This window comes from Symphalangus syndactylus, chromosome 11 (genome assembly GCF_028878055.3).
Source record: "Symphalangus syndactylus isolate Jambi chromosome 11, NHGRI_mSymSyn1-v2.1_pri, whole genome shotgun sequence".
In the NCBI taxonomy this organism is placed as follows: domain Eukaryota; kingdom Metazoa; phylum Chordata; class Mammalia; order Primates; family Hylobatidae; genus Symphalangus; species Symphalangus syndactylus.
This window is the reverse complement of record NC_072433.2, coordinates 124,932,836-124,958,694: the sequence shown is the minus strand read 5'-3', so window position 1 is coordinate 124,958,694 and position 25,859 is coordinate 124,932,836. Positions and strand designations below refer to the sequence as shown.

Genomic DNA, 25,859 nt, shown 5'->3' with positions numbered 1-25,859 from the left:
ATGTGAGAAGAAAAAGCCTGAGCTTGAGTCCACTGTCCATGAATGATGAGTCACCAGTGTTAAGTGTCTGCCACAGAGGCTGGTGAAATTGTGGGATGTATTAGGAGCAGACAAACTGCAGCTTAAGGAGGTGGAGCCCAGGTGCTCTCCCTAGGATGGGAGGCTCACACCTGAGTATCTGCATTCAGTTCTGAGACTTGAACCCTCAGAGGGCGGCAGGAACCAGGTGTGCCCACTTGGGAGGTAGTAACCAGAAGGAGTTGGCACTTAAAACCAAAACGTGTGTGGAAAAGTTAAAGACGCTGGCTATATTATGAATGAAAAACAAAAAGCAGGGAAAGGGTGTCATATTGGCTCTCTCCAACTTCCCAAAGACTCTGTGGCACAGAAGCACTTACTATACACGGCTTCATGAGTCTATAAAATCAGGGCTAAGGTCTAGAAGAAGGGAGTATGACTTCATGTTAAACAAGAGCTTTCTTGACAACCTCAAGAACTGTGGGAACATACATGGTCATAACAGGAGGTAAAATTGAGATCATCCCATCATTGGAGGTGATCAGGTACACAGAGTTGGAGTCCTGTGTGGAGTTTTGTGGGCTCTGGGCACTTTGGCTTCTGTGGACCCTTTGTTCTACTAAAAAATATTTTAAATTGTATTTTACAACTGTGTTGGTATGATGACAGACATAATCCATGCTATACTACATTCCTCTTGTACTTCTATTTTTAAAGTTTTTTTTAAATGTTTTTGTGGACCCTTAACAGTCTCGTGGGCCCCAAGAAAGGTATCTGTTGGGCCTAGTGCAGAAGCTGTCCCTGAATGCTGCCAGCTCACCTAAACCAGATTCAAGCTCCTATACTGGCTGGAAGGACAATGTTAAGATCAGATCTCCAAACTTCCCCTAGTCTGAGGTTCCGTTAGGCAAATTCTGCCAAAGAAGACAGAAGTCCCCAAAATCTCTTTTTGAGATTGTTAACACGAATGTGTTTTAATGGGAGCACAAGTTAAATAACTATGTACATGCTTCGACGTCATTCTGTAAAAAGTGCACACATATATCCCAACTATTACAGATGGTAACCCCTGAGACCAAGGTTTAAGGACGGGGATGGAGATGAGGAATAGCAGTTCTTTTATTTGATATCCTTCTACTTCGTCCTGTTCAAGTGTTTATAATTTAACAAGGAGCATGTATCACTGTTATAAAGTTACTAAATAAAAAATAGTAGCAGGTCGATAAATTTTACTTTAATTTTATTTTGAGTGGACGGGGAGGTAATATTCTATTCGTCAGATTAGGAACACTCCGTTATGATGGCAGATGCTGCAAGGATGTCACGGAGCATGTCTGGTGTTTTCAATGCACAGAAAAACACATCAGAGAGATCAGCAACACCCACGTTGCCACCAAGAACTAAGGTATAAAACAGGGCCGTAAGGGACCCCTTTACTCAGGCATCAGCCAAACAAACTCGGAAACAGAAATTCAGAAGCCACCTGCACTGACATACTCATCCTGGTAATCACAGGCGTCTCTACGTGTGGCCTGTATTTTCTAAAACTCCGTTTCTTTCCCAGGTCGAATGGCTGCTGAATGCCTTTGGAACAGGAGCTATGAATCACCCCGCCTCCAGGGCTAGGAAGGAGGGTAAAAAAACTTCACAGAACTAGCACTACCGCACTACCGAGGAGCCTGTCCTCTGAGTTACCGTGCGTGAGAGATGCAACCGGCATCAAGATCCCCCCATATCAGGTCGCTTTTTCTGTTTCTGTTTTTCCGTTAATCAGTTCTGAGTTCACCACAGTAAAAATCTTTGAAGGGCTGAATGCTTTTGAGACAAATTCCCTCACCGGTACAGGCTGTGAATAGGATGAAAAAGGATGACAGTGGAAGAACGAATCATAAAGCTGACCCTAATTACAGGAAAACAAAAATCTAAGGAGATGCCTATCCCCTGAAAAGGGAAAGTGGGGGTGGGGGGGTGGGGGGAAAACAACAACAAACAAACCCGGGAAATCTACTAACTTAAAATGACAAGAGTGGGGAAAACAGGCTCCATCATCATTTTATAGCTCTGTCTATTGTCTAAAACCAAAAGCAGCCCTTTCATTCCCACGTTCATGTGTGCACAAAACTATGTATTAAAACACCTCCGGTCTGCAAGGCTGTGTTGGGTGTCTTTGTCAGGTGAAGAAAGAGAAGAAGGCTGGTACACCTTCCCAGGAATTCTCACAGAAGAAAACATCTGGATTTTTTACATCTCTTGCGCAAAACAAAGATTTCATTAAGTGATGTATATTGTTTTCCAAGGAAGAACCCTGCAGAGACAAAAACAAATAAGCAAATAATTGAAACAAAAATATGATAAACAAAACCCCCAAATTCTTCCAGTGCTAATTTCCTTGTTATCATGGTTCTCTACAAAGGCAGAGATCACTAATTACCGGTTTTCCAGAATTCACATTTCATGTCAAGATCATCCAATCCAAATAGTGTATGGAAAGCCTAGGGCCTTCTTCACTTTGCCCCCTACCCCACCCTACACACATGCCCCCATCTAAATGATACCCTTGGAAAGAAACCTACACATCTCATTTGTCTATATTTTGCTTCCTCCCTCGCTGCCCGGTAACCAAATGTGAGTTGTTCTCTAACTGCACTGGAAAATCAGAATTTATTGTACATATGTTGGTGTTCCACTTAATAAAAAAACCTATATTTTAAGATAAACTTTGTTAGTAATTCATGAGGTAAGTGACTATTTATGCTAATCAGGCAGAAATATATTCTCAAGCATAATGCATTACATAAATTTGAATGCAAAGTGTTCAATTATGAAGTAAATACAGGTAACGCAAATAATAAATTACCTCTAATAAAAATTATAAAAGATATGTCTTGAAAGAGAGAGCAGCTTTAACTTACAACTGTGAATTGCTTAAAGAGAAAAGAATTAATAAATGCCGAATTACTCTGATGATTATTTAGCACATAATTCACCTATTCATAACGACTCCTAGTAATCAGACTGTTGTTTCACATCCTCCAATAAGAGGCAAGACTGTTTCCTCAGCAATTTTGCCCTTATCAGATTATCTCGTCTGATTCTATTAATTTTCTTCCATGAATCTGCTAACAGTGATTTGTGATTTACTTACCCTGCTAACTGAAGACTGTTAAAAGGATTTATCTAACACTAGACCCAAGAACAGTGTACGCCTTATCATTCAGTTACTCTGAAGAACTCTTTCTCAAATCAGTTTAGTTGGTTTCATAGCGAAATTTAGTGGACACTGGTTAGTCCTGCCCCATAAAATCAGCTCCTACACAAAGAGTCCAGACACTATACCTGATGCATCCCGTTCTATTCAGATTATGGATGTCTGATTCCAACATGATATATTTGAGTTGCTATAACTCACAATCGGGAAAAATATGTTCCTTTAAGCTTTTAATATTGGTAATTTGGACACGAACAGGGGTTATGTTTTTCATTTTTGCATAAACTCGTTATGTATGTACTGACATGAAACTATAATTGTGTTTCTGATGTTACTGTGTCACAATATTCTATGCGATGTAACCCATGTCCTCCTCCTCCTCAAAAATCTTCTATATTCATTGTTTTCAGAAACTTTAATACTACTGGCCCGAATTGGTCAATAATGACAAATGCATGGTTTCTAAATTACTGTATATTGTTCTACAGAGATTACTAGAGTATATATAGCAAAGGGATGTTAAGCAGTAAGAAAACACAGTTCACATTGTATTTGGATTAGATTGGCTTGGATAGAAGTGAAACAAACAATGTTAGCAAAGAAGTCTAAAGAAATGTGGCCCACTATAATTGTACAGAATCAAAAACCTGAATAGTACTAATTAAAATGAGGGAGCTCCATTGTTATAAAAGAAATACTGCTAATAGAGAACCGTAAATGTTTAGACACCCCTGTGAATCAGTAAATAATAATGTAAAACGGATAAAAATGAGAATCAAGTTATAAGCCTGAGAGCACTACTGCTACACATCTAAAAAAAATTCTGATCCTCTCTTATTTTTCCAAGAGAAAATGAGAGACTATAAAAGACCTTGCAATAAGAGAAATAAAAATACCATGTCTTGACAGCAGTGTACATAAATAAACCATAAAAATGTGCAGATAATAATATATTTAGCTGCCCAAACATGAGCATTTAATTTCTAGAAATGATACATATAACAATGTAACAATTATATACTCAGCCATGAATGTGTACAGCATAGTCTTCATCACTAGCAAACTTTGTATATAAAATATTATTTATTATTTATTATAATACTGCTTTCAGAGGCAATGATCATACCTTACAGCTTTTAACACAAATACGATGCAAAAGGATTAAAAATATATCATAAGCAAAAAATAAATTCTTTCTAAATATACTTAAATTCATATTTTACATGAAAAAATATAAACTTCAGACATTAGTGACTACTGACTTTTAAAAAAACCTAGAAAACCATTGTTATGGGCAATGTTAAATGACATAATGCATATGTAATGGAAAGTGTGGATTTTCCTCTAAATAAACTATAATTCCTTAACTTCATTACTAGGTAAAATATTGTTAAAGTGAAGGAAAGCAAGGGAATTCTGCTAGGTTGCATAAATATTGACATAATCTTTACTCTTCCTTCACCAAACTGGTAATAGACATAGTTTATTCCACCCAACAAAATTCTCTCATAAAACCAAAACTACCCTTATGAACAACTTCTCTGCAGTCACGATGAAGAAACACTACTTGTCTGAAAAATACCAACAGCGCTGCCCTTTTCATATTAGGATGTGCCTACAAATCTTTTGGGAAGTCTCGCATTAAGGATTCCTGGGTTTGCTGAAACTGAAGGCTACTAGGATCAGAGAAATTAACACAGGTCTAATCTGGTGCAAGGAACGAGTGAGAGACACCTGAGGTTATAAATAGCAAAGTATGCTGCGGGGTGGGGAAGACCATTCTGAAGTGCAATGTTCAAGACGCTGGCTTAATATATGACTAAGTGTCAGAAGTCAGGTTTTCTGAGAATTACTTTTCAGATAAACAACTTTACAGCACTGCAGTTAATCTTACTTACTAGAGACATCTCATTTATCACTGAATTACAAGTAACTTTAATTCTATTGATATTGCCATAAAGCCCGTTGAAAATCCATCCTGGCACTTTTAAAGGGTTTGGGGCCCTGTTACATGGGGATCCGCTTGCAAGGTCTCAGCCAGAAATTACACCCCGAGGGTGTCTGTATCCCCCGGCCTCTTTGTCAACAATCAAGGAGAAGAGGAGGGGCAAAAATGATCCCTGCATCTGCCAGCACTTTCTTCGGCCCCTTTCCTATAGGGTCGGGTTCTTCCACTTCACTCAAACTAACTTTGTGTGCCTCTTTCCTCCTCCCACACTGGGTAACCAGCTGCTTTTCACTTCATCGACAAAACTGGACACGGATCAATTTCAACTGACCTTTGCCGAAAGGTGGCGCTGTTGAGGTAAAAACCAACTCGCTCCAACAATAGTTTCCACTCTTCGATCCTTTTGCAGGCTTTTCAGAATTTTTTTTTAATGCACCCTCCTAGCGTCTCCCCCCTCTCATAAAGTAAAATAAATACGATTAACAACACCAAATGCATTTCATTAATTGAAGGAATCAACAGTCCCAACTTCTAAGCAGGCGGGCTGGTCTTCGAAAGGCTGGGTCGGTTTCAGGAGCTTTCTCTCCAAATAAATCTCTGCTTCTTCGACTTGCCTATCGCTTTAAAATCTTAGAAACAGAGTTAGTTGTTGGTTTCCTTCTTTCTCTTTTCTTTTTCTTTTTTATTTCTTTTTTGCATAAACTTTTACAGAATCAATCTAGAAATTTCAACTACTTATTAGCATTTGCAACTGGGGGTGGGGGGAGCAGCCTCCCCCACTCCACCCCCCCTCTGCGTTTCCGGACTAGTTCCAGAAACCGCGGTTTAAAATTTAACCCTTCGAGGTGAGCTGGTGAGGGCTGGGGTATTGTTTTTCCCCCTTGCTCCCCGTCACGATCAAGTCCGAAATAATTAAAGGAAACGTAAAAGTGCAAAGGGCACGCCTGACCCTCATAAACAGAGGTCAGATTTCGTAAGGGGATGGGTGAGTGTGAGTGTGTGTGTGTGTGTAAGAGAGAGACAGCGAGCGCGCAATATGAGTCTCAAAGGCCAAACTCCGGCCAGTCAGGAGCCGGAGGGCTGAGCCCGGCTGACCTGACTTTGAGCTTCCCCGGAGTTATCTCGCATAGGCGCTCGCTCTGTCCAAGGGCACGCGACACCAGCGGGCAACCAGTCTCCGTGAAGAATGGTCTCTAAACAACTTATTTTACCTCCTTTTAAAGAGAGTGATAAAATGGGCTTTCTCTCTCCACGGACTCCCAGTCTTCTGGGCAGGCGCACGAGCGGGCGGCGTCCACCCCGCAGCCCCGACCCGGACACCCCAGTGCATCCCTCCCTTCCCGGTCCCTTCCCCGCAACGGCGCCCGAGAGACGGACAAAGAGTTGGGGCCAAGTTTGAGCGGCGGGCACCGCCAGGCTCAGGGAAGGAAGGTCCCCGGCAGACACCTGGGTGCCAGAGGTGGTGCGAGGAGGAGAAGCTGGGATGCGAATTCACAATCCTGGGGGTGGGGGGCAGGCAGGGGAGGGGAATCAGGCCAATCCCCGCAGAGTGAGCCCCCGGGGAGCTGCGGCTCTGGATGGGAGGCCTGTCTCGCGCTCCAAAGAAAAGCAAACCGTCCTCCCAGGTCCGCCCGGACTGCCGAAGCCCCTCTGGAAAAACTCCTTCCCCTCTTACACCAAACTTTGCGCCGGGCCTCGTTCGCTCCCGGGTAGGCAGCGGCGCAGGAAGGGTTAAGCCAGCCCGTCCCAGCTGACAGTCAGCTGATTGGGCCCTGATTGACAGCTCCGAAAAGTTTCCTTGTTTCTATACTATTATGCTAATCGCGGCTGCTCTCGCCGCCTCCCATTGGCCCGGAGTGCCAGTCAATTTCTCATTTGGACCTGACGTCACGAGTGCTATAAAACTCAGCAATTGCTTTAAACTCTTCTTGCTGGATCAGAGGCTTTAAAATCTTTTTTCATCTTCGAGCTGTAGCTCGGGCTGCTTGTCGGCTTGGCCTCCCCCTCCCCCCTTTGCTCTCTGCCTCGTCTTTCCCTAGGACTTCACTGTTTCGCTTTTTTAAAAAAGGCAAGAAAGAACTAAACTCCCCCCTCCCTCACCTCCAGTCGGGCTGCACCTCTGCCTTGCACTTTGCACGGAGGGAGAGAGTGCGCGAGGGAGAGAGAGGAGAGAAAAAAAATAATAAAGAGAGCCAAGCAGAAGAGGAGGAGAGAAGCATGAAGTGTTAACTCCCCCGTGCCAAGGCCCGCGCCGCCCGGACAGACGCCCGCCGCGCCTCCAGCCCCGAGCGGCCGCCGCGCGCGCCCTGCCTGCAGCCCGGGCCGGCGAGGCGAGCCCTTCCTTATGCAAAGCGCGCAGCGGAGCGGCGAGCGGGGGACGCCGCGCACCGGGCCGGGCTCCTCCAGCTTCGCCGCCGCAGCCACCGCCGCCGCCACCGCAGCCCGCGGAGGATCTTCCCGAGCCTGAAGCCGCCGGCTCGGCGCTCAAGGAGGCGAGCGAGCAAGGAGGGGCCGGGGCGAGCGAGGGAGCACATTGGCGTGAGCAGGGGGGAGGGAGGGCGGGCGCGGGGGGCGCGGGCAGGGCGGGGGGGGGTGTGTGTGTGAGCGCGCTCGGAGGTTTCGGGCCAGCCACCGCCGCGCGAGCTAGAAGCGCCCCAGCCCGGCAAGCTGGCTCACCCGCTGGCCACCCAGCACAGCCCGCTGGCCCCTCTCCTGCAGCCCATCTGGCGGAGCGGCGGCGGCGGCGGCGGCGGCGGCAGGAGAATGGCATCAGAACTGGCAATGAGCAACTCCGACCTGCCCACCAGTCCTCTGGCCATGGAATATGTTAATGACTTCGATCTGATGAAGTTTGAAGTGAAAAAGGAACCGGTGGAGACCGACCGCATCATCAGCCAGTGCGGCCGCCTCATCGCCGGGGGCTCGCTGTCTTCCACCCCCATGAGCACGCCGTGCAGCTCGGTGCCCCCTTCCCCCAGCTTCTCGGCGCCCAGCCCGGGCTCGGGCAGCGAGCAGAAGGCGCACCTGGAAGACTACTACTGGATGACCGGCTACCCGCAGCAGCTGAACCCCGAGGCGCTGGGCTTCAGCCCCGAGGACGCGGTCGAGGCGCTCATCAGCAACAGCCACCAGCTCCAGGGCGGCTTCGATGGCTACGCGCGCGGGGCGCAGCAGCTGGCCGCGGCGGCCGGGGCCGGTGCCGGCGCCTCCTTGGGCGGCAGCGGCGAGGAGATGGGCCCCGCCGCCGCCGTGGTGTCCGCCGTGATCGCCGCGGCCGCCGCGCAGAGCGGCGCGGGCACTCACTACCACCACCACCACCACCACGCCGCCGGCCACCACCACCACCCGACGGCCGGCGCGCCCGGCGCCGCGGGCAGCGCGTCCGCCTCGGCCGGTGGCGCAGGGGGCGCGGGCGGCGGTGGCCCGGCCAGCGCCGGGGGCGGCGGCGGCGGCGGCGGAGGCGGCGGGGGCGCGGCGGGGGCGGGGGGCGCCCTGCACCCGCACCACGCTGCCGGCGGCCTGCACTTCGACGACCGCTTCTCCGACGAGCAGCTGGTGACCATGTCGGTGCGCGAGTTGAACCGGCAGCTGCGCGGGGTCAGCAAGGAGGAGGTGATCCGGCTGAAGCAGAAGAGGCGGACCCTGAAAAACCGCGGCTATGCCCAGTCCTGCCGCTTCAAGAGGGTGCAGCAGAGACACGTCCTGGAGTCGGAGAAGAACCAGCTGCTGCAGCAAGTCGACCACCTCAAGCAGGAGATCTCCAGGCTGGTGCGCGAGAGGGACGCGTACAAGGAGAAATACGAGAAGCTGGTGAGCAGCGGCTTCCGAGAAAACGGCTCCAGCAGCGACAACCCGTCCTCTCCCGAGTTTTTCATGTGAGTCTGACACGCGATTCCAGCTAGCCACCCTGATAAGTGCTCCGCGGGGGTCCGGCTTGGGTGTGGGCTTGCTAGTTCTAGAACCATGCTCGCCACCACCTCACCCCCCCCCCACCGAGTTTGGCCCCCTACACACACACAAACACACACGCACACACCACACACACACACACACACACCCCACACCCTGCTCGAGTTTGTGGTAGTGGTGGCTGTTTTAAACTGGGGAGGGAATGGGTGTCTGGCGCATGGATTGCCAATCTGAAATTCTCCATAACTTGCTAGCTTGTTTTTTTCTTTTTTTTTACACCACCCCCACCCCGGACTTGCACAATGTTCAAAGATCTCAGCAGAGTTCTTCATGTGAAACGTTGCTCACCTTTGAAGCCTGCATCATTCACATATTTTTTTTTTCTTCTTCCCCTTCAGTTCATGAACTGGTGTTCATTTTCTGTGTGTGTGTGTGTGTGTGTGTGTTTTATTTTGTTTGGATTTTTTTTTTTAATTTTACTTTTGGAGCTTGCTGTGTTGCCCACCTTTTTTCCAACCTCCACTCTCACTCCCTCTCAACCCATCTCTTCCGAGATGAAAGAAAAAAAAAGCAAAGTTTTTTTTTTTCTTCTCCTGAGTTCTTCATGTGAGATTGAGCTTGCAAAGGAAAAAAAGATGTGAAATGTTATAGACTTGCAGCGTGCCGAGTTCCATCGGGTTTTTTTTTAGCATTGTTGTGCTAAAATAGAGAAAAAATCCTCATGAACCTTCCACAATCAAGCCTGCATCAACCTTCTGGGTGTGACTTGTGAGTTTTGGCCTTGTGATGCCAAATCTGAGAGTTTAGTCTGCCATTAAAAAAACTCATTCTCATCTCATGCATTATTATGCTTGCTACTTTGTCTTAGCAACAATGAACTATAACTGTTTCAAAGACTTTATGGAAAAGAGACATTATATTAATAAAAAAAAAAGCCTGCATGCTGGACATGTATGGTATAATTATTTTTTCCTTTTTTTTCTTTTGGCTTGGAAATGGACGTTCGAAGACTTATAGCATGGCATTCATACTTTTGTTTTATTGCCTCATGACTTTTTTGAGTTTAGAACAAAAAACTGCAACCGTAGAGCCTTCTTCCCATGAAATTTTGCATCTGCTCCAAAACTGCTTTGAGTTACTCAGAACTTCAACCTCCCAATGCACTGAAGGCATTCCTTGTCAAAGATACCAGAATGGGTTACAAATTTAACCTGGCAAACATTGAAGAACTCTTAATGTTTTCTTTTTAATAAGAATGACGCCCCACTTTGGGGACTAAAATTGTGCTATTGCCGAAAAGCAGTCTAAAATTTATTTTTTAAAAGGAGAAACTGCCCCATTATTTTTGGTTTTATTTTTATTTTATATTTTTTGGCTTTTGGTCATTGTCAAATGTGGAATGCTCTGGGTTTCTAGTATATAATTTAATTCTAGTTTTTATAATCTGTTAGCCCAGTTAAAATGTATGCTACAGATAAAGGAATGTTATAGATAAATTTGGAAGAGTTAGGTCTGTTTAGCTGTAGATTTTTTAAACGATTGATGCACTAAATTGTTTACTGTTGTGATGTTAAGGGGGGTAGAGTTTGCAAGGGGACTGTTTAAAAAAAGTAGCTTATACAGCATGTGCTTGCAACTTAAATATAAGTTGGGTATGTGTAGTCTTTGCTATACCACTGACTGTATTGAAAACCAAAGTATTAAAAGGGGAAACGCCCCTGTTTATATCTGTAGGGGTATTTTACATTCAAAAATGTATGTTTTTTTTTTTCAAAATTAAAGTATTTGGGACTGAATTGCACTAAGATATAACCTGCAAGCATATAATACAAAAAAAATTGCAAAACTGTTTAGAACGCTAATAAAATTTATGCAGTTATAAAAATGGCATTACTGCACAGTTTTAAGATGATGCAGATTTTTTTACAGTTGTATTGTGGTGCAGAACTGGATTTTCTGTAACTTAAAAATCCACAGTTTTAAAGGCAATAATCAGTAAATGTTATTTTCAGGGACTGACATCCTGTCTTTAAAAAGAAATGAAAAGTAAATCTTACCACAATAAATATAAAAAAATCTTGTCAGTTACTTTTCTTTTACATATTTTGCTGTGCAAAATTGTTTTATATCTTGAGTTACTAACTAACCACGCCTGATGTTCCTATGTGCTTTTCTTTCATTTTCAATTCTGGTTATATCAAGAAAAGAATAATCTACAATAATAAACGGCATTTTTTTTTGATTCTGTACTCAGTTTCTTAGTGTACAGTTTAACTGGGCCCAACAACCTCATTAAAAGTGTAAAATGCATCCTTTTCTCCAGTGGAAGGATTCATGGAGGAATAGGGAGACAGTAATTCAGGGTGAAATTATAGGCTGTTTTTTGAAGTGAGGAGGCTGGTCCCATATACTGATTAGCAATATTTAATATAGATGTAAATTATGACCTTATTTTTTTCTCCCCAAAGTTTTCAGTTTTCAAATGAGTTGAGCCATAATCGCCCTTGGTGGGAAAAACAAAACAAAACAAAACAGTGGAACTAGGCTTCCTGAACCTGGCCCTACACTTCTGATCAGGAGCAAAGCCATCCACAGACAGAGGAGCTGGACAAACATGGCGCATCAGAGGTGGCTTGTGCGCATATGCATTTAATGGTAAAGAGAAACAGCGCTTGCCTTTTCACTAAAGTTGATTATTTTTCCTTCTTGTCTTACACACCGTGATTTTCTTGTTAGCAAGGCCTGACAAGATTTAACATAAACACGACAAATCAAAGTTGTTTGTTTTGTTTTGCTTTTCTCTTTAACATTGAAGGTCATTTGTCTTAAATAGGAAAAAGAAAATCCACTCCTTACTTCCATATTTCCAAGTGCATATCTGGTTTAAACTGTGTTATCAAATCATATTTCACTATGAATATTTAGTGGAGAACTTCTCTACTTAGATGAGCTAGTAATGATTTCAGATCATGCTATATACCCAGAAATAAAATCAAACAATAATACCTGTGTGGAATGTAGGCTGTGCTTTGATTTATTGGTATTTACCCCAAAAGAGGCTGTCTATGGGGGCTGACTTAAAGATCCCTTGGAAAGACTCAAAACTACCTTCACTAGTAGGACTTCTAAGCGCTGACCTATTTTTAAATGACACAAATTCATGAAACTAATGTTACAAATTCATGCAGTTTGCACTCTTAGTCATCTTCCCCTAGCACACTAATAGAATGTTAGACAAAGCCAGCACTGTTTTGAAAATATAGCCAAAGACGATGACTTTTGTTTTGTTTTCTGTAGTTCTTAAAAGAAAAAAAGATAATATTGCAACTCTGACTGAAAGACTTATTTTGAAGAAAACAGGTTGTGTTTGGTGCTGCTGAGTTCTGGCCAGTTTATCATCTGGCCTTCCTGCCTATTTTTCACAGAACACGAAGACAGTGTATAACCTCGACATTTTGACCTTCCTTTATGTGCTAGTTGAGATAGGCTCCTGAATCCACACTTAATTTTGCTTAACAAAAGTCTTAATAGTAAACCTCCCCTCATGAGCTTGAAGTCAAGTGTTCTTGACTTCAGATATTTCTTTCCTTTCTTTTTTTTTTTTTCCTGATCACAACTTAGATACACAAACTCTGAAGAAGCAGAAATGGAGAGAATGCTTTTACAAAAATCTCAGCATCTGATAACAGATTTTAGATAAACACATTCTCAAAATAAGAGTGATATTCTGGATGTAGTTATTGCAGTTATCTCTTGACGAAGGAGGCCTGGATTGGGAGGAAAATATAGTTGTGTAGAATTAAGCATTTTGATAGGAATCTACAAGGCAGTTGAATATAATAAGCAGGTTTGGGCCCCTAAACTTTAGAAAATCAAGTGCAGAAGTGCTGGAAAAAATGAGGTTTGAGTGGCTGGCTGTGAGAGAAGGTTAACTCCTAGTAAAAGGCATTTTGAGAAATAACAATTACTGAAAACTTTGAAGCATAGTGGGAGTGGCAAACACATGTTTTTTTGTTTGTTTGTTTGTTTTGTTCTTTACAAAGAACTCCTAAATCCTGAGTAAGTGCCGTTCATTACAAATAAGTCTCTAAATTAAAAAAAAAAAATCATATGAGGAAATCTAGCTTTCCCGTTTACGCTGCGTTTGAGTCTTTGTCTAAATAGTGTTAAAATTCCTTTCATTCCAATTACAGAACTGAGCCCACTCGCAAGTTGGAGCCATCAGTGGGATACGCCACATTTTGGAAGCCCCAGCATCGTGTACTTACCAGTGTGTTCACAAAATGAAATTTGTGTGAGAGCTGTACATTAAAAAAAAAAAATCATTATTATTATTTGCAGTCATGGAGAACCACCTACCCCTGACTTCTGTTTAGTCTCCTTTTTAAATAAAAATTACTGTGTTAGAGAAGAAGGCTATTAAATGTATAACTTCCCTAGTAATTAACTATGCCTCTTGTCTGGGGGTTTCATAGAGACCTGTAGAAAAGCGCACTCCTGCTTTTCGATTTGTGGTGTGTGCAAGTAAACAGGTGCAATGGTTTCAACCTGCCATACTAGTTTTAAAAATTCACTGAAATTACAAAGATACATATGTATGCATATATATAAGGGAAAGTTTCCCGGAATGCAACAATTAGCATTTTAAAAGCATACATAGGCATGCACATTCTAAATAGTACTTTTTCATGCTTTATTGTTTCTCTGGCAGATAATTTTACTAAGAAGAAAAATAGATATTCGACTCCCCTTCCCTAAACAAATGCACAGGCAGAGGCTCCAGTGGAGCCAAGCCCCCTGGTTTTCTCGTAGGCCCTAGACAGTGTTGCATTTATCAGTGATGTCAAACGTGCTTATTTGTCAGACATAGCTGTAAATGAAACAATGTGTGGCAAAATACAAAGTTAGTCAAATACACACCCTCTGTGTGATTTTTTGCTCCCTTTTCTTTTTTGCTCCTGAACACTCAAAAAAAAAAAAAAAATCACCTCCTTTAAATTTCCCTGGCTTCTTGCATGTTTCCCTTTTCAAAAACCAGGTAGTGATTTTTTACAATGTATCTGACACATTAATATATTGACATCAAATAGGCAGACATTCTACTGTGGCCTGGCAGATAAATCTGCTATGCAGACGTTGTTTTCTCACTGTCTCAAAGCTGTGACTACCTGGGAGCCTTTCAACACGGACCCCTCCGATGGGAAATGCTGTTTATTACTGAATGCAGGATGCTCACACTCTGATCTTTTCTCCCTTGTGCCTTTACCCCAGGCATTTTTACTTAGCAACACCAATTCTAGATACTTCTATTCTGAAGTAGAACCACCCCCTTGCCACACCGCCAGTTTTCCTGCTAAAAGCAGTGGACAGAAGGCAAATCATGGTCACCCTCACAAACATGGCACACAGCTGTCTCGGTAGCTGCATTCCCAGCGTGTCCTGGTCTAAATATCTAGAGTTGCCTATGACGCGTTCAAAGGTTCCCAAGCACAGTACATTGGGAGGCTTTTACTGTTGTGGCCGTTGTTTTCGTTTAGGCCAACTTCCGTATTCACATAGTCCTGGCTTCACGAAATACACTCCTCCAGTCTACTAGGCCAATCAATATATTTTAAAGTCTGATTGCCACATGAGTCTCTCTCTCTCTGTCTGTCTTTTTGTTGTTTGTTTGTTTGTTTGTTTCTGTTTTGCCTGCCGGTAGATAAATACTGAGATAGGTTGGAAGACTAAAATACATGAGTACATGAGTGACAACCTTCAGCGGTCTGATTTCCATGCCAGTAAAACACACAACCAAGCTCTTCTTAGCGCTGCGAATATAAACATTCACTAAGAGGGGATAGGAAGTGAGATTTACCAGCTTCACTTTGCTGATTTCCAAGGTTCCCCACTACAATTCACTGTCATTTGATTTTTCAAAAATAATTTTGTCCCTCTCTTTAAAGAAATGTCTTAGTTCTTATTTTGTTTTGTTTTGTTTTTTTAGAGAAGTTTTATCTGCAGTGATAGGCTACAATTTTTATCTCCTCTGATTATTTGTCAGGATGCTGAATGCATAATTTGGGGCCTGTGCCTTCCTTGTTGTTTTGAAGAAAATAAGAGAAACACGGAAGTTTGTTTCACTCTTAGCCCATCCTAAATCTAAAAGAAGATGTCCCAAGTCCAGGCAGGCCATGTAGTAGTTATGAAGGAGGTGGTCCAGTCCGGCCACCTCAATCAGGATTTGTTTGTTTTGAAGCATTTGCTTAAAAGCGGAGCAAGAGTCTTAACCCAACTTCCCATAATACTGCTTTTCTCCCTTTTGATATAAATCTTCAAAATTCAGACATCAAACAGCCCCAGAAAAGGGGAGTTCTCTCCAGGCATCGCTCTGCCCTAGCTCCTGAACAAACCCAGCTCTGTCTAGCATATTTTCCCTAGCGGGGGTAGGGGACAGGGTGAGAGAATTTCAGTCTCCCAGGCTGTCTCATGATTGTTGGGGCATAAAGAAACACAGTCCTGCCACAAATTGGGAGCATCTTTACCCTTTAGAGAGAAACAAAACTAAACTAAACAAACAAATCAAATTGCTTTGCATGAAGGCATAGCAAATAAAATCTCGGGCTCCCTGTTCCCTGCACCATTTGTGGGAGGTGAGAAATGAGGGAAACAAGAGAAAGGGGAACTTTAAAAGCAGGAGGCCCAGAAATAATCCCTGTTACCAGTCTGAATTTCACTTGCTCCGTGGCTAATGTCAGACCTAGTGTGCATGTATGCCAGAAGTAAACTAGGCTCGGCTGTCCGTTTCTTTAAAATACGTTCACGTTTCCTTTTTGAAAACAATTTTGGGGACCAAACCCAAATGGAGAGATTTGAGGAAATCATTAATGTCGTAACATTTGAGTATTTATAAATATATCAGTCTGTGATTTGATGATGGTGACATTTTGGACCAGCCAGACATGTTGTGCTAATATTTAAATGGTCACTGCAATAGTTTTATGACATCATGACAGTATTTTATTATTTAAATTTGAAGGCCCTCTGTGTGGTTTCCATAAGTCTGCCCGAACGAAAAAGTCTGAGATGGGAAGAGCAAACTAACAACACACAGAAATAAGATGTTTCTGTGAATTTTCATCAGAGTCGTACAGTTTTAAGAAACTCACAAAACACATTTTCCACGACTACGACTGAAATGCAGTTTCTTACACAAATCTTAGCATCTACTGAGCGCCTCTTCTCTTGTTCAACACAATTCATTTCCTTTTCCTTCCTTTTTATTAAATAACAGTTTTCCCTATAATTAGAACGGTGGATTACAAAATCACATTCCTCCCTTCTACAGAGATGCACCTTAGATCTTTAGTTACAATTAGAAGGAGCATTAATTCAAGAAAGGAGGATGAAGGAGTCCTGCCTGCTGAGCTTTGGGAAAAAGAGTGGAAGGAGAGGAAAGAGTTTTCTGTATTTTCCCCTGCACTCCTCAACCTGCCCCTCACCCCTCAACTCAGGCCTTGGTGTGAGCTGCAGACCAGTGATTCGCATTCTGAATTTCTCTATTCTAAATATTCTGATTGCCAGCCCTGACCCTTTCCAAGATGAGATTCCGAAGAACCATTTTTTCCTTGTGGTTGGTGCTTTCCTTTAGGGAACAGGCGAAGCGATGAAACTTTATAGAACTGGGTAGGAAGGAGTGAAAATCACTCTCCTTCCAGAATCCCCAACAAGGATGGTTGTAAAGGGAACACAGGCCTGAAAAATTAGGTCAGGAGTTCAGAGCCCGTTTTTGCCACTAGTAGTTGCCCTGGTTCTCTATATAACCTCATCCACTTCTTGAGGCCTGTAGAAGTGGGTTTTTGACTTTGTTGGAGGAATTCTGCAGAAGGAAAGCAGGCCGAGGATCCCAGGACAATAGGCAACTCCAAACTAGGCCCAGAGAGCAGAGGAGAGGAAGGGACCTGGGTGCAGAGGCTGGGAGAGTATGGCCCAGACTAACAGAGGCTAACCTTGGCTTATGATCTCCAGTTGCCAGGGGTCAGCTCCAGGTCATTCTCAGAGTCCCCCCAAAACCTCCCACCAAGAAGGATCTGTTTGCAGGGTGACTGACAAGCCACTGACAGGTTGTGAGCTCTCCACAGAGTCCTAGAAACAACAGTGAGGTCCTTAGCACCAGGGTCTGCACCCTTCCCACCTGACTCCTATCCAATCCCGGTGTCCTCTCCGTAATTTCTGACACCTTTTCCTCCCATGCCTGGTCATCCAGGGCCATGAAAGAACCTCAGAAGGCACTATCCTCAGGCCAACAAGTGGCGGAAGCTGAGGTCTGGGACCCAATAAGTCACCTCCGCCCCAGTTTAAGTGTAGACACAGACAGGGATATGGAGAGGGTCCGGGGAGCGTCACTGGAAGCTCAGCTGGAATCTTTAAAGCTGGCCAGAGCTTTTGGTGCAATGGTCTTGAAGCCTAGAATGAAGGAGATGAAGGCAGAGAGGATGCTGAGTTTGTCCCCTCTCCCATTTTCTAAGAACAACCCTCCCTCCATGACCCCCATCTTCCCCCCGCCCCCGGCGCCCCCCGCGGGCCCCGGACAGGAACACCACATCCCAGTCCTTTATGCATGGGTTCTGCGGGGCCCAGTGGTTCTGGGCATCACTGCCCGAGCCTGGTGACTGCAGCTGCGTGGGGCTGGGTGTGCTCCCCAACCTCTGAGGTCCCCGAGGGGCGTACAGCAGGTGCACAGGGACTGGAGCCCAGACAGAGGGGGCGGGTCCCGAAGATTGCCTGAAGCTACCGAGTCCCTCAGTCCTGGGCCGGGCCTGCAGTCCCAGACCCGCTGCAGTGCCCAGGGAGCCGGTGCGCTCAGACGCCAGCAACGCAGCGCCCCTCGGAGATGCCCACGACGCCGCCCGGCGCCCGGGGGCGCTAATGACGGCCACACCCAGCGCGCCCAGGGCCCCGCGCCCACCCAAGCTCCCGCAACCCTGCAGGAGCTCGGATTGTGTTCAAATTTGGTTTAAAAAGTCAAGAGGACTGCCCTAGCGCGAGCGAGCTCCGGGGATATCAAAACTCCCCGGTGCGCCGCTCTCCTGGGTGGGCGGGCACTTGGAGGGAGGGAGCGAGACTCGGTCCCCGCAAGGCTCCGCCCTTCACCTTGAGACCCCCTCACTCCACCCGATAGCGGCCCCAGGAACCGTCTGTAAGTAAGATCATCGGCTCCAGATCATTTGATTTTTCTTCTATTAGTTTTCTGGTCCATTTTCCAGATTTTTTTTTCTTTTTTCTTTTTTTTTCCTGCTTCGGTTAGAGACAGAGTAAGAGGGAAAAAGAGAAAGGCAAGCGAGAAATCCAGATAGCATGTTTAAAAATCTTTATGGAAATCTCGATACGGCTTGGGGTTTCCGTGGTGTAGTTTCATGCACATTATAAAACAAAGTCAGTCAAGCAAACTTTATGAGGATTGCTCCAACAGCGACAGGATGAGGGTCCTGCCTGCATTCTTGGATTTCACACAGTTCTAGACACATCTCAGGCATCCAGGAACTGTCTCAAGAGGACAGACTTTTAAAACCACTAATTTCACAACGGATCTTTTCCATGAGGGGCCTTTTTCTTAGAGGGACCCTCGGTTTGTGAGAATACTTAAGTTAGGCAAGTATCATTACACCTTAAAAAAAATCTACTTTTTACTCTCTCCCTCTCTCTTAGGGAAGGATTTATTTATGCACAGATAAATACATTGAAACTAAAACAAACATGTCAGTATCTGAGACGCTTTTTACACTGTCAGATTTTTTGTGTAAATCTTGTTTTTCATAGAAGGCGGAAAAACCCTCGGTATTCATTCTAAGATTAAATCTGTTAAAAGGTGATGTTTGTGTCTTTCCGTCTTCAGGCATTCACTCCAATATATTTTTTCATCTGGCTTAAAAAATTTATTTGTTTATTCATTCATTTATTTTTTCCTGGGACGCTTTAACACATTAGGGAGGGGAGAAGCTATTAAAAGATAAATCTGGCCCGGTGTGGTGGCTCATGCTTGTAATCCCAGCACTGTGGGAGGCCCAGGTGAGCAGATCACCTGAGGTCAGGAGTTTGAGACCAGCCTGGCCAACCTGGTGAAACCCGGTCTCTACTAAAAATACATAAATTAGCTGGGCGTGGGGGCAACGTGCCTGTAATCCCAGATACTCGGGAGGCTGAGGCAGGAGAATCGCTTGAACCTGGGAGACAGGAGAATCACTTAAACCTGGGAGGCGGAGGTTGCAGTGATCCCAGATTGTGCCACTACACTCAAGCCTGGGCAAAACAGCCAGACTGTATCTTTAAAAAAAAAAAAAAAGAAAAGAAAGAAAAGAGATAAATCTACAGTTCCCACTTTATGAAATAAAAATGATCTGAAAGGCAGAGTTCACCAGTCAACTCTGTCTTTTGGTAGGCATGCGCAGAGCCTGGGCTGAAACTGCTGTCTTAGGGCAATCTTCTCACGTAAAAGGCAGGTAAGCTCCCTTTGCCAGACTTTCTGTGACTCGGAGCAGTGTGGAGACACATGCTGACAGCCTGCAACACGTTTTCAGGTTGCGATCCCCATGTTAATTTACTGCACTGTGCAGGTAATGAGCCCTTTTAAAATCTTCGCTGGAATATCAGTGCACACTCCTGTGCTATTTAAAGAACTCTTCAATTGTTAGGTAAACAGATCCAAGTGTAAGAGCTATGTGCTCATAGACATCTGGCTTAGATTACTTCATTGCGGCCCAGCTCAAAAATCTCTCTTACCCCAATGCGAGACCTCCTTTTCCCCCACCGTCTTTCCCCAGTAACTGGTCTGAAGGAAGGTAATAGGAACACAGAAACTGCAATGGCTTTTGGACGCTATTCAGGTGTGCAAACAGAATCTAACCCCCTCCCTTCTTTTGAAAGTAAATGCTTTGATAACAGGATGGTTTCCCCAGGTGGCCAGAGAGTAGAGGTCATCTTGAAGAAAATGACACCAATGATCTAAAAAGGACATCTACTTTATAAGATTTCAGGCAAGATGCCAAATATCACATTTAATGAGGCCTGTTTTTTTTCCTCCAAAAATAACGGAGGTTATCAATGATATGGTCAGGAAGGCAAAGGGGGCATTTTGCAAAGCCTACATCGAATTATTGCTTTGTAATAATTTTCTAAAATTGAAAAATGCCTCACCAGTATATGATCTCATGTAAATATTCCTTGCCGAAGCTTAACATATGTTTGCAATGCCCCCAAGGAATTACAAAAATATTCTCCCCACAATCTCTTAAGCTTTTAAACTCTATTCACTTGCGTTTCTAAAAGAATCTGTTGTTTCTAAAGATTAAAAAAAAGTAATCCTATAGGGGAAGTATTTTTTTAAAGAGATTAGCCATCTGAACTTCAAATGGAGAACAATTGATACTGATACACTTCCAGGTTTTATCACTTCAGTCTGTTTCTTGTTTCTTTCCTATCCTTTTTTTGCATAGAAATTATATATTTGGCAAAAAATAATGTATACTAATACGTAAAGGAGAGTAGTTTCTACCTTAAGATTTGAAAAGCACTTCTACACAAAATGTGAATAAACGCATATAATGTATTTGGGGCAGCTTTGACAGATAGAAGGGTAAGAATTTATTTATCCGAGTGCATTGGGCATAGTCTTACCATTTAGATACAAGGGCATTTGAAGGAATTAGAGGGTTACACTGAATGAAAATGTAAGTTAAGAAAGATTATATGTTCTGTTACAGCAGCCTAGAGAATTCAGCAGGTGCATGAGCATAGCAATTTGTTCACACCAATTGTAAGGTAATCCAAATAAAAGTGTGGGGGATTAAAGAAAAACAACTGAATATCCATGTTGGAAAAAGAATTAGATTGACTTACTAGTTTATCACTGTTATTGTACACAGATTTTCTGTGAGCATGTTGAATTTTTTAAATTAGATTTTAAATATATTTTGTCAGTCCGAGCTTGTATAGTGTGACTAACTATAGGAAGAAATGACAGGTTTGCTTTGTTATTAAACTGCTGTCTGGAAAATATTGGACTCTGTACAGTAAATGATAATTATTTTGCCACTTACATTAGTACAGCTAATAGCAATAAGCGTTTTTTGAACCATAGAAAGCTAACTACTTTGAATTACTGTGCTTTGTTATTCACTGTGAAGCCAAAAGATTTTTTTAAAGCAACCTCATTTTCATATCACCGTTCTAAGCACTCCCTGCTACTAATTTAAACAGGGCAGAAGTTAATAAATAAAGAGGCAGTATCTAAGCTGTTCTATTTGTTAAAAGAACATTTGCAGTTAAGGTCAGTGGTGCCGGCAGAATAGACAGAGCAACAGAGGAGGTGGGGGCAGATGGAAGACAAGGAACCCTAGCACACGCCGGCAGAAGCTGGGCCAGTGTGGTTCTCCCAGGGGTGGACAGCCTGAGAGAGCTTGAGAGAAGCCCATCAGAAATGATTCGAATCCTTCCCTTCTATGAACCCCGAATCTCTTAGCTCCCTTTGAACTGAGGACAGCTTCAAAGCTGATCCAGGCTACCAGCCACTGGGTTATGGCTATGTCAGCCTCCCAGTTGAGGAGCAATAGTTCAGAGGGAATGAACTTGTATCCCAGGCCATTCCCTTCCATGTCAACCCCTCCTCTGGCTTGACAGGGTTGATGCCACCACGCAAAAGCAAATGGAACAAAATCACTCTTCTGTTGGTGTAATTCTGCCCTTTTGATAGATAGTTAGGCTGCCTGTAGCATACTGTTCTTGAAACATTCTTCGTGGTTATTAATTACCCTTTGTTTATTTTAATATATTTACTAAATCAGGTACCCAAGGGAATCCTCTACGTCAGTGATGTGAAAAAATCCAGTTGCCTGAAGTCAAAGAGGTACCTCTTGATTTTTGATTTGCATGTGCTTGAGTTTTTTTTTTCCTTTTCTTTTTTTCTTTAATGAAGGGAAAAGCAAGGAAGCAAACAAGGAATGCTGCTAACTTTTTAGGTGTGAAAACTTCCTGTTTCATTAGTTTTAGTATTTGGGTTTCACATGTCATGTAAATGGTGACACTAGGTGCCAAAGAGGAGGGACACGTGTGATATATGTGAGAACCAGCATGCATTTATTTTTCTGTGTTTATTTCATTATATCCATGTGTTATGTCAAGTTTCTAGTCCAGTTTGAGTAGATCTCAGATCTTCAACTTTATCCAATGTGAGCCTATTGACATTCAAAGAGCTGCTTCTTCTACTTGAGTGTCAGATAATTTGGGTGAATCTGTGAAACTAGTATCCATCGCCCTTGGCCGGTTTTACCAGGGCCTCGTAAACATTTCAAATTTACAGTCACTTATAATTCAGTTCTTGCTTGCACTTGGACATTTTAGCGTAATTTCAAAGCACGGTGTGTCCCCACTTCTGCGTCCAAATGTGACTATGGATCCCCTCCCCACTTCAATACAAGAAAGAAAGGGAAGGAGGAGATGGGTGGGAAGCAGAAACCTGATTTTCACCTATTAAAATAATGGAATTGAGCTATTTAAATGGGTTTTCAATTACAAGTGTCCCAGCATGAATTTTATTATGAAACTTCTTCATTTGGAAAACTAGACCAACATTCTTACACCAATAATTACTTAGGGTCATAGTTTTATGTATTCTTATCACCTCTTATTGGCTAATGGTACATTTGATTTTTTTAATTAAAAATTGTGCTTGCTGAGAAATTTGCATGAAATATATTTTTTGGTTTTTAGTGAAACTGAGGGGGGCAAAAATCACGCTTTCAAATTGCTGCTCTTTGCAAAGGAGGTACGTTAAGGATCCAGTGAGCTGAGAGTGTTGGAAAAACATAGCCTCATTTTTTTCCCCACTTTTTAAAAATAGTGTCTGATTACTTACTTCTACACGGTGCTACCATGAGAGTCTTACTTTAAATAACCGGATCGTGAATATTTCGTTGTTTATTTTGTAGTCTTAGATGAAATTAATGTTTTCTTTAATAGTTCCCATACATAGTTTTAAACTCAGTGTATACATTTGGGATTAATTTGTGTGTCTGAGTCTGTGCATGCAGTTCCGATGCTTTATTCCTTTATTGTCTCTGCCTTTATCATTACAATGTGAAAACCACCTATTAAATATGATGATCTAGGTCCACTGGCAGGTTTCGTGACATTGAAACCATCCATTTTGAGCAAAGAGTTAATGAACTTGAAAGGCAAGGTTCACACTGGTCCTTACCCCCTGGTAATATTTCATATAAGGTTACTGGTGGGAAAGAAATCAAATTTCAGCTGTGAACATGACTGACAGGTGAGAGCAAGGAAGAGAAAGGCATTTGGTCAGATGGGGAATTTGGGGAGGAGAAGGACAATTCCTTGAAGTTACTCTGTGATATTAGATATTATAAGCTGATATATGAAAAGTTCAATACTTGGTACTCTTGGGGGAGTTATTTAGTTTATTTTCAGAATGTCACCTTGGTTAAGGGATTTCAGTCATGGAAGCCAAAAATGATGAACCACTAGCTTTTCTGCTCTCTGGCTAATTTCAACCATGTACAGCTTCATGGCTTATTTCTGACAATTTTCTAGGCTAGGATATAAAAACTAAGTCATAAGCTATTTGGGGAGTCATTTAATTACCTTGTATGTATTCTCAGAAGCATTCTAGATTATATTATGGTTCTTGGACATATTACAAAATATTCATCCCAAGTGGTATCTCAAAAAGATTAAAATCTCTATTTCAGTAGCATCCCTTGATCCTGACTAACATTTTTCATTAGGGCATGTAACAGCTTAACATACGCAAATCAACCAACATGCATGCTGCACCAAGACTGTTCCTTCTTAAAACAGGGCTTCTAACATGAAGATTAACATAGACAACAATTGCACACTACTTGTATGCCTTTCACCGGATTTGGCTATTTGATGTAAATTTTTCCATGGCACCATCTTTGCCAGGGAAACACGTGATGATGATGATGTTTTAACCTCCCGCTAAAGGCGGCTTTTGAACCTGCCGTTGAGGCTGTATTCTATCTTGAGTTTTGACAAGGAGACAACACAACTAACCGTGGTTTCCACCAAAGTGGAAAGTAGGCGTTCAAAACATGTTCTTGCTCCTGGCTAACGTGGTGAAACCCCGTCTCTACTAAAAATACAAAAAATTAGCCGGGCGTGGTGGCGGGCGCCTGTAGGCCCAGCTACTCGGGAGGCTGAGGCAGGAGAATGGCGTGAACCTGGGTGCAGAGGTTGTAGTGAGCCGAGATTGCACCACTGCACTCCAGCCTAGGCGACAGAGTGAGACTCCGTCTCAAAAAAAAAAAAAAAAAGTTCTTGCATCTTATCCGCTAAAAGACAGATCAGAACATGGGTATGGACCTTAGCCTGCTCATGTCTATGCTCTGCCCCTTTTATATGTTCCTGACACTGGCTAAGACCCATCCGGATGCAACCAAGCCTTACAGAGCTGCCTCAGGGCAGGGCAGGTGGGACACTTACCTAGGGGAGAGGCCCATTTGTAGCTTCCCTGTCACCTAAGGAAGAAACTGATGGAACTGGCATAAACAGCACTTCCTGGGCCCTAAGTACCCATCGATATGTTTTTTCTAGTCTTACAATCGGTGGATGGAGTGGACATCTTTTACCCTGGTTGCACCTAATCCGATGACATGAATTCAAACAGTTGTCAAACGTAAGGAAGGCTTTATGATTTTGTGAACTGGGGAAAAACAAAGCAAAACAAAAACAGTGAAAAGTACTCAGAGATTTTGTTTCTATCTTGCACGCCTGACCTTCTGTGTTGCCCATAATCATCCAGAAATAAAATGCAAATGTGGTTTCCTGATGATGAGTGTTGGTGTGGGTGCCTTAGCGCAATGCGTATAGCTACTTCTTTCAAATATAAAAGTAAAGAAGCCATAACGAAACATATTTTAACAGGAATGGTGAACCACGTGGTCCCATATAAAAGACATGTGAAAACCATCACTGTGAGTTCTGATTTCTTGGTGCCTCTATTTGAAAAATCCAGGTGGCTGGTCTTGACCCCATCTTCACTGAAGGCCCCTCAGGGCTTCTAAATACTCGGTTTTAAGAGTAAATCCACTACCCACAAGAAGGGAAGGTAGGAGAATGCTGTCTCTGCTGCAGATTTGGAGCAGAGACCCATCTATCCCAAATTTGACGAATATGTCTCAAGCTAATTATATCAATATATCTGTTGGCACTGAGAAAATAAGGCCAAACAATTTCATTTAAAGCATTTTATTATTTGGACTTACCCTAATTGTTTTTTTTTTTGTTATTGTTACTTATTTGGATTATACTCCTCCCTAACTACCACGTCACCCCCTTTCCATAAAGGCTGGCTAACGTTTTTCTTTCTGTGGGCACTGGCCCACTACTGAGCCGATTTAGTCAATTAATTATAGCAGAGCATGTGCAGTGTAACTAGCCTAATTATGCCATATAAACTTGTATTATTTTCAGTCAACTCTGGGGTACTATTGAAGGAGCCAACTTAAAGAAACATTAAGCATTTAGAAATAAAAAATAAAATAAGAAGGAATTTCTGCACAAGTGCAGCATTCATTCATTACTTAAAACAAAATGATGCTACTGTAGAGCTTTCATTCTAAAAGCACACATTCAGTCACCTGCCAAAATCTCCGATTTACTGCCGCCGTTCACAGATGCCAATGTTTAAACTCCCTTCACGTGCTGCTTGCTGAGTCTTTTATTTCCTCCATCCAAAAATTACTGTAAAGTTGTTGTTTT

The 25,859-nt window shown here is 43.2% G+C and overlaps 1 protein-coding gene and 1 long non-coding RNA gene across 3 annotated transcripts in view; one reads left to right on the top strand and one right to left on the bottom strand.

Annotated features, from left to right (window-relative positions):
* Window positions 1-1,241: 1,241 nt before the first annotated feature.
* On the bottom strand, window positions 1,242-6,978 carry LOC134731754 (uncharacterized). Its single transcript, XR_010114340.1, has 2 exons — window positions 5,506-6,978; window positions 1,242-2,323 (listed from the first exon to the last, which is right to left on the bottom strand). It is a non-coding gene; the product is annotated as an uncharacterized lncRNA (long non-coding RNA).
* Window positions 6,979-7,100: 122 nt separating this feature from the next.
* MAF (MAF bZIP transcription factor) overlaps window positions 7,101-25,859 on the top strand; it is a 388,207-nt gene continuing 369,448 nt past the window's right edge. Inside the window, exons 1-2 of one of the 2 annotated variants that reach the window (XM_055299649.2) lie at window positions 7,101-9,049; window positions 13,277-13,497. In XM_055299649.2, the coding sequence (XP_055155624.1) occupies window positions 7,938-9,049; window positions 13,277-13,370 (1,206 nt within the window). In that variant the 5' untranslated portion in view covers window positions 7,101-7,937 and the 3' untranslated portion in view covers window positions 13,371-13,497. Of the gene's footprint in view, window positions 9,050-13,276; window positions 13,498-21,901; window positions 21,964-25,859 lie in introns of those variants that run through there. The other variant, XM_055299650.2, reaches the window with a different exon arrangement.